The sequence below is a fragment of the Jaculus jaculus genome, chromosome 1 (assembly GCF_020740685.1).
Source record: "Jaculus jaculus isolate mJacJac1 chromosome 1, mJacJac1.mat.Y.cur, whole genome shotgun sequence".
Lineage (NCBI taxonomy): Eukaryota > Metazoa > Chordata > Mammalia > Rodentia > Dipodidae > Jaculus > Jaculus jaculus.
In genome coordinates, this window is record NC_059102.1 from 61,433,578 (window position 1) to 61,446,683 (window position 13,106).

The following is a 13,106-nucleotide window of genomic DNA, read 5'->3' on the forward strand; positions in this document are numbered from 1 at the left end:
CTTAAGCAATATTTGATGTTTTATGAAATTCTTTTCAGTACCAATATGTTGATTCACATGTTATATGACCGTTTACTCTTTCTCTTGGCAGTCTGAGCCCTCACCCAGTTGTTGTCTGCAGTTGTTGCATTATTTCTCTGAAGGTGGTGGTGTGATGGTACAATGTTGCAGCAGGGATTATAGCATTTAGTCTAAAACACACTGGTAAGGACTGATGAAGGCTAAGGTGTTTTTAAGATATCATTTCTGTATTAGACTAGGAGTGTCATTTGCTATGCTTAAGCTTATTCTAACAAAAGTGTTCATTTAATAACGTTTTTCTAGCTGGGCGTGGTAGTGCATGTCTTTAATCTTTAATCCCAGCACTTGGGAGGCAGAGGTAGGAGGATTGCTGTGAGTTTGAGACCACCCTGAGACTGCTTAGCAAATTCCAGGTCAGCCTGGGCTACAGTGAGACCCTACCTTGAAAAAATAATCAAGAAAAAATAATAAGGTTTCCTGTAACTAATTCCTAAGTGGAATCTTCCCCTATGCTCCCCCGCCCCTTGTCCACTTTAAAAATCTAGAAGCTGTGCTTGGTTTTTGGTGTTGTATATCTATAATTCTAGCACTGAAGGTGGGAGGAATGTGTAGCCAACCTGGGTTACATAGCTAATATCAGGTTAGCCAGGTCTATAGAGCAAGGCTCAGTCTCTTAAAAAAAAACAGAACAAAATATCTGAAAAGTAGCTTTGTGAACTACATTAGGTTTAGAGACTTTTGTATTCCTAAAATGAAGTCTTTTGTATTTGTGAAATAGCCTGTGATTTTCTGCTGTGCGATATACTAAAATTAATTGCCAAAAGAGGGTTGGTTGAGAATTGCCATCTCCTTAGGCCCAGGTGGAACAGTGCCTGCAGCTAGGATCGTCTCTGGCAATGTTCACTTCTGGCTTGCCATAATAAGATAAAGCAAGGTGCTCACTTTTCTTCATGCTAGTTTCTTTCTTTCTACTGTTGTCACCTTCATTCAATTCTTAGCACATAGAAAGATTAATTTTGTAGTAGTTCCAATTGGTCATGTGAGCTCTGTACAACATCTGCATTTATACTGTCTCATGCATCACTCACAGGACATGTTCCCACAAAGACCTGTTTTGTTCTACAGTTGATCCACCCTAAAGAAACCAGTTTCTAAACTATGCAGAGTTTCATAGATCAAGACAAACTGGTCAGTGACCATATGGAGAAGCAAACAAGAAACCAAGTAATGCATTGTAGCAAGAGCAGTATGGCAATGTACTAAAATTGCAGGGAATTAAATGTCCTGCATTATAAGAATGTGCTAGTGGAAAGTATATATAACATTTGCATGTATTATGATCTTAGTTCAAAGTTACTAACTTGTTCATATACTTGTTAGAGTGATATATTGTAAGATTCTAGGCATCAGAGAACAGTAAGGCAATTGATGAACTGTGAGCTTGAGTTCTGTATAATTCCTAGCCAGCACTTTCTTTGTATGGTGACTGTGCCAAGATAGAAAGGAAGAGGTGTTGTGTGTGTGTGTTTTGTTGTTGTTGTTTTTGAGGTAGTCTCATTCTGTAGCCCAGGCAGACCTGGAAGTCACTATGTAATTTCATGCTAGCCTCAGACTTACAGGCGTGCATCATGCCTGGCTGAAAGAGGAGAGTCTTTGTGGGTGAGAGTGTAGTGGCATGCAGAATTACTTTCCCAAGGACTTTCCATCTGTCAGGAAGAAAGGAACATATTCATACAGAATTTATAAGTATCAGTAACAATTTGCATTAAATTCATATATAAGGTATTCAGAACTTACTGTATGTTTTTTGAAAATACCCTTGAGATATCTTTTCTTGGCATAAATGTATCAGATCATTTTATCTTCTTCAGAACTTTCATGACTGTTAAACTCTGTTCAAGTCTTGTTCTTTCAGATGATCTAGTTTAAACATTAGCTGTTAATTTGCTGTTACATACCTTCCAAAGAGTCTACAGTTTGGTCATATATTTTTCTCCATTGGAGAATCTTTTTGTTTTGTTTGTTTTCTTTTTTTTTTTGTTCTAGAGGTAGGATTTCATTGTAGCCCAGACTGACCTGGAATTCACTATGTAATCTCAGGGTGGCTTTGAACTCATAGTGGGCAATCCACCTACCACTACCTCCCAGGTGCTGGAATTAAAGGCATGTACCCCTATGCCCGGCTATCCCCTGGAGAAATTTTAAGAACAAACAAACAAAAAGTTAAAATGTCCTCTATTGATTATTTCCAACAGTGGGCACCATTCAGCCTTCCTCAGCCCAAAGAAACCACAGATAATCTTGAATCAAATGAAAATATAAAATAAAATATAAAGCTAATACAAAGAATGTGTGGTACAATAAAAATGTTGCCATTGCTGCCAGGCATGGTGGTGCACGCCTTTAGTCTCAGCACTAGGGAGGCTGAGATAGGAGAATCGTGCATTTGAGGATAACCTGAGACGACCAAGTGAGCTCCTGGTCAGCCTGGGCTATAGTGAGACCCTGCCTCAAAAAAAAATAATAATAATAATAATTTTAAAAAAATCTGTTGTGCGTGGTGGTGCCAGGAGAAGCTGAGGCAGGAGCATTTTGAGTGGCTAGGTTAAAATGTTGCTGTTATCTTTTTATGAACATATGTTTAGAGAAGAAAATTATAATTAAAATATTTTTCTCAAAGTTTTAATTGTTTAAAAAATTATTTGCACGTGTATGTGTGCATATGAGTCTCTTGCCACTGCAGTGGAACATCAGTAGTTTCTCTACTTTTTATATCTGGCTTTATTTACATGGGTAGCTCGGGAAGTTGAATCCCAGGCCATCAAGCTTAGCAAGCAAGTACCTTTAACCTCTGAGCAATGTCCTCAGCCCCCTTTCACAGATATTCACATGTACAGTGTACATATAGTTTCTCTTTTTTCTATTTTGATGAAACCAGGTTAGTTGGAGTAATATTTTGTTACTTCGTTTTGTTGGAGACAGAGCCTCCTAAGAAGCTTCTGTAAAACATTTTTCCTTACTTAAGAATGTGGAAGATTAGACTGAGTGATGAAATGCCTCTTTGCTTCCAACAACTCCCTGGTATACCTGGTGTGCCAGTCTCTGCTCTCCACAGCAGACTGATAGTTCTGTAAGTTTTTCAATTTAATTCTGAATCACCAGTCAGGTCTGAATTATTGAACCATAGACTTACAATATGAGGGCTGGAGAGATGGCTCTGTGGATAAAGTTCTTGCCATCCAAGCATGTAGACCAGAGTTCAGACCCCAGCACCCACAAGTGCCTGATGGGTGTGACAGCCCAGTTGCAGTCCCAGCACTTGGGAGATAGAGATGGGAGGATTACCCAGGGTGAGTTGGCTAAGTTGACTAGCCAAATTGGGGATCTCTGTCTTCAAGTGACAGGCCCTGCCTCAGTAAATACCGTGAAGAGCCATCAAGAAGGAAACCCAGTGTCAACATCTAGCCTCTGCATACATGCCCGGACATCTACATGCACACTCAAGAATTGTGCCTACTACACACATACATGCAAAAATATAAAAAGTTAAAATATGAACTAGTTTTTCTCTTATTACAGTTTTATTCAGGTATTGTGTACACACAGTAAATATGTATGCCATAATTGCCCAGTATGTGTTTTGACCTGTTAGGTATTGATAGCGTCCGAATCACTTTCCTAAGTTATATTGAGCCCACCCCAGTTAAGAACCATTGCATTTGTGAAGAACCAACTTGAGTAATATACATAAAATATGACTATATCATAAAATTTTATCTACCTGAAAGTGAGGTTATTTTTTAAAAAACATAAAATTATCATGCATCGTTTTTATATATTTTTTTTAATTTATTTATTTGAGAGTGACAGACACAGAGAGAGAAAGACAGATAGAGGGAGAGAGAGAATGGGCGCGCCAGGGCTTCCAGCCTCTGCAAACGAACTCCAGATGCGTGCGCCCCCTTGTGCATCTGGCTAACGTGGGACCTGGGGAACCGAGCCTCGAACCGGGGTCCTTAGGCTTCACAGGCAAGCGCTTAACCACTAAGCCACCTCTTCAGCCCATGCATCGTTTTTATTATGCTGGCTATTTGGTCAAGTTCTTAATTTGTTTTTTTCTATTTCGTTTTAGAAAATTAACGCAAAATTTCATGATGGAGTATGTCAGCGGTGCAAAGAAGTTCTTGAATGGCGTGTAAAATACAGCAAATACAAACCATTGTCAAAACCTAAAAAATGGTAAGTTTCTTAAATACCATTTTCTGACTTTCAAAACTGTATCCAAACATACTAAGGAGAGCAAAAAGTAAATAAATTCCCTTTCCTAGTGTAAAATTTGATCTTGCATGCTAAATCTTGGTTTGTGAACTAGACAAATGGAAAAGTAGATTAGACATTCCCTGATTCAACCTTTCATAAATAGTGTGTCATTTTTATTGTTTTTTCGTAAAAGGAGAATTGTAGAAGAGAAAGCTTGCTTTATAAAATTCTGTCTTTCACTGATAGAGTAATAATGTTGAATGCAGATTATGATTTTGGTTTTACTTGAGACAGGGCAATGTCAGTATGTAACACCAGTTGGCATCCAACTAATGATCCTTTCACCTCAGCTTCCAAAATACTGGGATTATAGGCATATACCATCATGCACAACCATTATACCAATTCATCAAAGGGCTAGGCCTTGTAATTCACCTCTTGAGATTGCCATAGGCTTTTGACTAGGTTTTTAGTACTAGGCATGTGTTCTCTCTGCTGGAATGGGCCTCGAAGTCCAATTAGAGAACAGTTGGTTTCTCCCATACAGACATGCCACTATAGGACCACTTGGCACATTTGGTCTGGCTGGCCAGTCTGAAGGCTTGCAATGTCCACTGGTGTTTGCCACCACTGATGACTTCTGTCCCTCATAGGACTGCACGCAGTATAGCTTTTTCTACCTTTCTATCAGCTAGTCCACAAGGAGGAAGTTTTCAGCTCAGCTTCAGCAGGATTTCCCAGTGACGTACAGCCCAAGCATGTGGAGTCTTCAGCAATACAGTCTTACCATCTATCTATTCCTGGTGGGAAACCAAGAGCCTTGATGATGGCCTGTAATGTTTTAGGCATATTAGGGACATCCCTGGACAACAACTCACTGGAAGGTATCTGACCCCTGGCACTGAAATTTTTCTAATAGCAATCTATGCCTTCTGGGTGTGTCATTATCCAAAGAAGTAGGTTTCCATATGGCTTCTTCACATATAATTTTGGTTTTTGAGGTAGTGTCTCACTATAGCTCCTGCTGACCTAGAATTCACAGTGTAGTCCCAGGGTGGTGTGGAGTTCATGGCAATCCTCCTATCTCTGCCTCATAAGTGCTTGGATTAAAGGCGTGTGCCACCATGCTTGGCTACATCTTACATTTTGATTAACCCTCCTCCCAGACTTCTTTTATTCATTCCTGTTCCTTGACCTCACTTAGGCCACTATACCCCCAGTAATCTGTTCATCTATTTACTGTACAATACCCTCCCCTTAATTCCTTCCATGTTCTTCCCTCTGTTATAGCCCCTTTCTAGTTGCTGACCTCTGCTTTTAATTTTTACTCCAACTCATACACAAATCTAAACATTTGTAGCTAGGATCCACATGTGCGAGAGAACATGTGACATTTGGCTTTCTGGGCTTGGGTTACCTCACTTAGTATAATGCTTTCCAGATCTATTCATTTCCCTTTCTGCAAACGTCATAATTTAAATTTTTTTTAACCACTGAATAGCACTCCATCGTATAACTGTACCATATCTTCATTATCCATTCGTAAGTTGAGGGATATCTAGGCTGGTTCCATTTCATAGATCCACAATAAACATGAATGAGCAAGTACCTCGAAGGTAGTGAGTACAGTCCTTAGGATAGATGCCTAGTACTGCTATAGCTGGGTCATATGGTCAATCTAATTTTAGTTGTTTCAGTATCCTATACACTGATTTCCATAATTCCTACTGACAGTGTAGATGGGTTCCTTTTTTTCCACATACTCACCAACATTTATTAATATTTGTTTTCTTGATGATAGCCATTCTGACAGGAGTGAGAAGAATTCTCAAAGTAGTCTTAATTTGCATTTCCCTAATGAGTAAGGATGTAGAATGTTTTTTTAGATGATTATGGACCATCTGCATTTCTTTTGAGAACTTTCTATTTAGTACCAGAGCCATTTGTTAATTGGGCCGTTTGATTTCTTATTTTTTAAAAAATATTTTATTTATTTGCCTATACTACAGAGCCATAGTAACAAAAACGGCGTGGTACTGGCACAAAAACAGACATGTAGATCAGTGGAACAGAATAGAGGACCCAGATGCAAGTCCAGGTAGCTATAGCCACCTGATATTCGATAAAAATGCCAAAAATACTCATTGGAGAAAAGACAGCCTCTTCAGCAAATGGTGTTGGGAAAACTGAATATATATCTGTAGAAGGATGAAAATAGATTCTTCTCTCTCTCCATGCACAAGAATTAAGTCCAGATGGATTAAAGACCTTAACATCAGACCTGAAACTCTGAAACTGCTAGAGGAAAACGTAGGGGAAACCCTTCAACATATTGGTCTTGGCAAAGACTTTCTGAATACAACCCCAATTGCTCTGGCAATAAAACCACAGATTAATCACTGGGACCTCATGAAATTACAAAGATTTTGCACTGCAAAGGGCACAGTGAAAAAAGCAAAGAGGCAACCTACAGAATAGGAAAAAAATCTTCGCCAGCTATATATCTGATAGAGGATTAATATCTAGGATATACAAAGAACTGAAAAAGTTAAATAATAAGGAATCAAACAAGCCAATCAAAAAATGGGCTATGGAGCTAAATAGAGCATTCTCAAAGGAAGAATAGGAATGGCATATAAGCATCTAAAAAAATGTTCTATGTCACTAGTCATCAGGGAAATGCAGATTAAAACTACATTGAGATTCCATCTCACTCCTGTCAGATTGGCCACCATCATGAAAACAAATGATCATAAATGTTGGCGGGGATGTAGAAAAACAGGAACCCTTCTACACTGCTGGTGGGAATGCAATCTGGTCCAGCCATTGTGGAAATCAGCGTGGAGGTTCCTAAAACAGCTAAAGATTGATCTACCATATGACGCAGCTATAGCACTCCTAGGCATATATCCAAAGGACTCATCTCATTTCCTTAGAAGTCCGTGCTTAACCATGTTTATTGCTACTCAATTTATAATAGCTGGGAAATGGAACCAACCTAGATGTCCCTCAACTGATGAGTGGATAATGAAGATGTGGCACATTTATACAGTGGAGTTCTACTCAGTGGTAAAGAAAAATGAAGTTATGAAATTTGCAGAAAAATGATGGATCTGGAAAGGATTATCCTAAGTGAGGTAACCCAGGCCCAGAAAGCCAAGCACCACATGTTCTCCCTCATATGTGGATCCTAGCTACAGATGATTGGGCTTCTGCATGAGAAGGAAAATATTCAGTAGCAGAGGCCTGTAAGTTAAAAAGGAGATATAAAGGGAAGAGAAAGGAAGGAAGGAGGGTACTTAATAGGTTGGTATTGTATATATGTAAGTACAATGATTGAGATGGGGAGGTAATATGATGGAGAATAGAATTTCAAAGGGGAAAGTGGGGGGGGGGGGAGAGGGTATTACCATGGGATATTTTTTATAATCATGGAAAATGTTAATAAAAATTGTGAAAAGAAAAAAAATAAATAATAAAAAATTTAAGACCCGAAAAAAAATATTTTATTTATTTGCATGCAGGGAGAGATTGAGAAGGAATGGGCGCACATCAGAACCTCTAGCCCCTGCAAACAAACTCCAGAAGTACATGCCACTTTGTGCATCTGGCTTCCATGGGTACTAGGTAACTGAACCTGGGTCCTTAGGCTTTGCAGGCAAGTGCCTTAGCCTATAAGCCATCCCTCCAGCCCTAATACCTTATTATTTAGTTTTTTAAGTTCTTTGCATATCCTTGATATTAATCCTCAGTCAGATGCATAGCTGGCAAAGATTTTCTCCCATTCTGTAGGTTGCTTTTTTGCTCTATTCACAGTCTCCTTTGCTGTACAAAAGCTTTGTAGTTTCATGAGGTCCTAGTGGTTGATTAGTTGTTTTACTTCCTGAGCAACAGAGTTTATATTCAGAATGTCGTTGCCTATGCCAATATGTTGAAGGATTTCCCCTACTTTTTCCTCTAGCAGTTTCATACTTTCAGGTCTGATACTAAGGTCTTTGATCCATCTGGACTTGATTCTTATACATGGGGAGGGATAAGGATCTATTTTTATCCTTTTGCATTAAAAAAATCCCATTTTCCCAGCACCATTTGCTAAAGGGGCTCTATTTTCTCCAACTAATATTTTTGACATTTTTGTCAAAAATTAGATGGTTATAGCTGCCTGGGTTTTACATTGGGTTCTATCTTCTGTTCCATTGATCTACGTGTCTGTTTTGTGCCAGTACTATGCTATATTTCTTTTTTTTTTTTTTTTTTTTTTTTTTTTGGTTTTTTGAGGTAGGGTCTTACTCCAGCCCAGGCTGACCTGGAATTCACTATGGAGTCTCAGGGTGGCCTCGAACTCACAGTAATCCTCCTACCTCTGCCTCCCGAGTGCTAGGATTAAAGGTGTGCGCCACCACGCCCGGCTTTATGCTATTTTTGTTATGATGATTCTGTGATATATATTAAAATCAGGTATGGCAATACTGCCATATTTTTGTTGCTCAGAATTATTTTGGCTATGCTAGGTTTTTTTGTGTTTCCAAATGAATTTTAGGATTATTTTTTCTTTTTCTGTGATGAATGCCGTTGGAATTTTGATGGGGATTGCATTAAATATGTAGGTTGCTTTTGGTAAGATTGCCATTTTCACAATATTGATTCTTTCAATCCAAGAACATGGGATTTCATTCCATTTCCTAGTCTTCTACAATTTCCCTCTTGAGTGTTTTAAAGTTTTCATTGTAGAGACTCCTCACTTCCTTGGTTAGGTTTATTTCAAGGTACTTTATTATTACTATTTTGAGGCAATAGTTAATGGGAATGTTTCCCTGATTTCATCCTTGGCATATTTGTTAATATATAGGTAGGGTAATGATTTCTCTGTGTTAATTTTGTATCCTGCTACATTGCTTAAAGTGCTTATCAGCTCTAATGGTTTGCTGGTAGAGTCTTTAAGGTCCTTTATATATAGAATCATACCATCTGCAAATAATGATAATTTGATCTCTTTCTTTCCAATTTGAATCACTTTTATTTGTGTCTCTTGCCTTATTGCAGTAGTTTAGACTTCCAGTACTATATTACATAAAAGTGGAAACAGTGGACACCCTTGTCTTTGCCCCCTATGTTGGCTATAGGTTTGTCATAAATAACCTTTATTATGTTGAGGTATGTTCCTGCTATTCTCAGTTTTTTTCATTAGGTGTTTTACCATGAAGGGATATTGGATTTTGTGAAATGCCTTTTTTTTTTCTATCTGATGATCATGCAATTTTTGTCCTTCAGTCTCTAATTATGTAGTGTATTACATTTATCAATTTGACTATGTTGAACCATCCCTGAATCTCTGGGATAAAAACCCACCTGGTCAGGGTGTCATTCAAGCATATTTGAATTCAGCTAAGATCTTTTGGAGGTACATTATTGACTTGCTTTTTCATGTTTCCTGTGTTTCTGGTTGTGATTGGCACATCTGTTGACTTGCATGTCTGTTCTGGTTGTATTTGGAGCTCTTCTCATTGAGAAGAGCACTCGAGAGCTCAGTCCCCAGTACCACTCAGAGCTTGGAAAACAAAGTATTGTAGCGGGAGCATCAGACTGTTTAGGACTTAGAAATACACTTAAAATTGGTTAGAGCAACATCACCAATGATCAAAAAAGTATGGCAATTATTTTTCAAAGGGGAAATAAAAGTGGACAAAAGGAAAAGCTGAATTATTTGAGTAGCTCTTTCTTTCTTCTTAAAAATTAGAGACTACTAGTTACATTCACAAGGATGGGGGTGGTCAGTTGTGTTTGTACTATTGTCTTTCTTATGATTTATACTCACGAAGCCAGTAATGAACAAATTGCCCACCAGAGCAGTCTTCATTTTAGTATTTCCCCTTCTTTCTGTATCTCGGGCCTGTGATACTTACACTTGGCCTTGTAGTCTGTGAGTTTGGGCAGGTTCTCTCGCCCTCGGTAGACTTGGTAATGACCAAGAACTCAACCAAAAGCAGCTGGTGGGAGGATAGTTTTTATTTTGGCTTACAGCTCTGAGGGGAAGATCCGTGATGGCAGAGGAAAGCATGGCATGAGCAGAGACTGGACAACACCTCTGCTGCAGGTAAAACCAATAACAGGAGAGTGATCTGAACTTTACAAAGGGGAACTGGCTATAACACCCCTTTGCTTACCCCAGCAAAGCACCTCTTTCAACAAGGCTCCACTTCCTAAATTGCTGACAGCTAAGAACCAGGTATCCAAATCTGTTTTTAGAGGACATGTGACTCCCCCCCTCACCAAGCAGGGGCAGTGCTACTTTTCCCTCTGTCCTTAGGTGCCTAGGTGGAGTTCCTTCCTCTGTACATCCTTTGACTTAATCAGTGTCCTGTCCTCTTGTGCTGCATATCTGCCTCCCAAGGCTCTCATTCTTGGGCTGTAGCAGGTTAATTTTAGCCTCCCTGCTTTGTGTTTGTTCTCAGGTCCCCATAATTACTCAATTTTAAGTAATCAGTTCCCTCTCAAGATGGTGCCTGTCCACAGTTCCTCAAGCCATATAAAATGGCAAAATGGGATTCCTGTCCACCACCAACCCATCGGCTTCTCTACTTTCTCATCAGATTGGACAAGGATTGTGAGGGCTGCTGGCTCAAGTCCTGATGGTCAGACCCGCAGTGTGTCTTCACCAGGATTGCTGGCTAAAGCTTTGGAAGTGTTCAGCTTGCTTTCTTTTCTGTGTGTCCTCTGTTAATTTCTCTGTGCTTTCTAGGTATCCTTACAATACTTTTTCTGACCTTCTTCTCTTTCTGTCTTTGGAATAGACTCTGTTTTTCCTATTTTGATTCTTCTCTTTCACTGAGTCACACAGAGGCAACTTTTAGCCTGGACACCGCCCCCTCTATCTATCTATCTATCTATCTATCTATCTATCTATCTATCTATTTATTTATTTATTTATTTATTTATTTGCAAGCAGAGAGAAAGAGAGAAGAGAGACAGAGAAAATGGGTGCTCCAGGGCCTGCAATTGTTGCAGATGAACTCCAGATGCATGTGCCACCTTGCACATCTGGATTTACATGGGCATTGGTGAATCAAAATTATGTTGTTAGGCTTTGAAGGCAAGCACTTTAACCACTAAGCTCTTTCTCCAACCCACCCTCTTTTTCTTTTCTTTCTTTCTTTTTTTTTTGATGTAGGGTCTCACTCTGGTCCAGGCTGACCTGGAATTAACTATGTAGTCTCAGAGTGGCCTCGAACCCTTGGCAATCCTCCTACCTCTGCCTCCCGAGGGCTGAGATTAAAGGCGTGAGCCACCACGCCCGGCACCTCTTTTTCTTAATGAGAAAAATTTTTATTTAGGAGTTTGTGATATCCATCTAAATTATATATGGGTGTGTGTGTGTATAATATAAAATTCAGTGTTAATTTCCATTGAGAAATATTTCAGGATTATTTGTGAATCTAAAACTCAAAAGTATTGAAGTTGAGAATATTTAATAGTTTTGTGTGTTTTAATTCTAGCTACTCACTTTGCCTAGGTATTTCTTCTTCTTTCTCTTCTTCTTCTTCTTCTTCTTCTTTTTTTTTTTTTGTTGTTTTTTGAAATAGGGTCTCACTCCAGGCTGACCTGGAATTCACTCTGTAGCCTCAGGGTGGCCTCCAACTCACAGTGGTCCTCCTACCCTAGCCTCCCAAGTGCTGGTATTAAAGGTGTGTGCCACCACACCCAGCTATTTCTTCTTCTTTTTTTGGGGGGGGTTGAGGTAGGGTTTCACTCTAGTCCATGCTGACCTGGAATTCACTATAGAGTCTCAGAGTGGCCTCGAACTGTCTCTGCCTCCTAAGTGCTGGGATTAAAGGTGTGTGCCACCATACCTGGCTCAGATATTTCTTCTTTATAGTGCATTAAAAACCTGTGGTAGTTTGAATGTATGTCCCCCATCGACTCAGGTGTTTTATTAAAGCTTATAATTTGGGTGTCCAGTTGCCTGGCTAGAGGAAGTGTCTCTGGGGGTGGATCTGATTTCCTTCCCAAAGGTATACAGAGCAGTCTGAGCTCTAGTGGGCTCCTGCTTGCTACTGCTTGGTGTGTGTGCTGGGGCTGGTGTTTCGCTTGCTGCAGTTTTCTCTGTGCTTGGGTTTATGAATGGAAACCAGCTTCTTCCATTGATGGAACTTGAAGTAAACCCCTTCCTCCCATCAACCGTGTCTGGTTTGGATGTACATCCCAGCAGCAGAACTGTCGAGCAAAGCCCAAAGAAAGAATGAACTCATTTAGGCTATTTAGATCTTCTCCCTGTACTACTCTCAGAGCAGAATTTTTAGTTTTTTTAGGTACTGCTGACTTGCCTTTGAAAACCGCTTCAGTGTTTTCTTTTTTTCTCGCATATCCTTTCTAAAGAAAATACTTTTAGGGCCTAGAAGTGTTACTTAGTATGCCTAAGGTCCTGAATTTCATTCCAAGTGCTACAAAACAAATAGCTACTTTTAAATAAATATGATGAATTTTATGTTAAGTTGCCCAAATTAGCAATAAGTAGGGAAATTAAGTCTTAGAAAAGTGTTTATTTAGAGTGTCCAATTTTAGGTTTCCAGGAATGAATAACTGTTTTCTAAGTAGCAATTAAATACTGCTTATGCAATAATCCATGTGCTGTTAGTTAACCAGCCTAGTGTAAGATTGGCAGCTTTCTCAGTGTTCTCAGTAAGACTTTATTTATGTCAAGATATTTTAAGATTTTGTCACTGATCTCTATTTTCTCTTGGTAGCATTGTTTCCTCATTAAAGTGTGTGTAGGTAATAAACATTTACATATCTGTCACCTTTTAATAAGCTTTTTCATTGTAACAAAT

At 39.1% G+C, this 13,106-nt stretch overlaps 1 protein-coding gene across 2 annotated transcripts in view; it reads left to right on the forward strand.

The window, feature by feature from the left end:
• Positions 1-13,106, forward strand: part of C1H9orf85 (chromosome 1 C9orf85 homolog) — an 89,488-nt gene that overhangs the window by 40,666 nt on the left and 35,716 nt on the right. For both annotated transcript variants that reach the window (XM_004652982.2, XM_045142474.1), the window contains exon 2: positions 4,154-4,260. In XM_004652982.2, the coding sequence (XP_004653039.2) occupies positions 4,154-4,260 (107 nt within the window). The remainder of the gene's footprint in view (positions 1-4,153; positions 4,261-13,106) is intronic.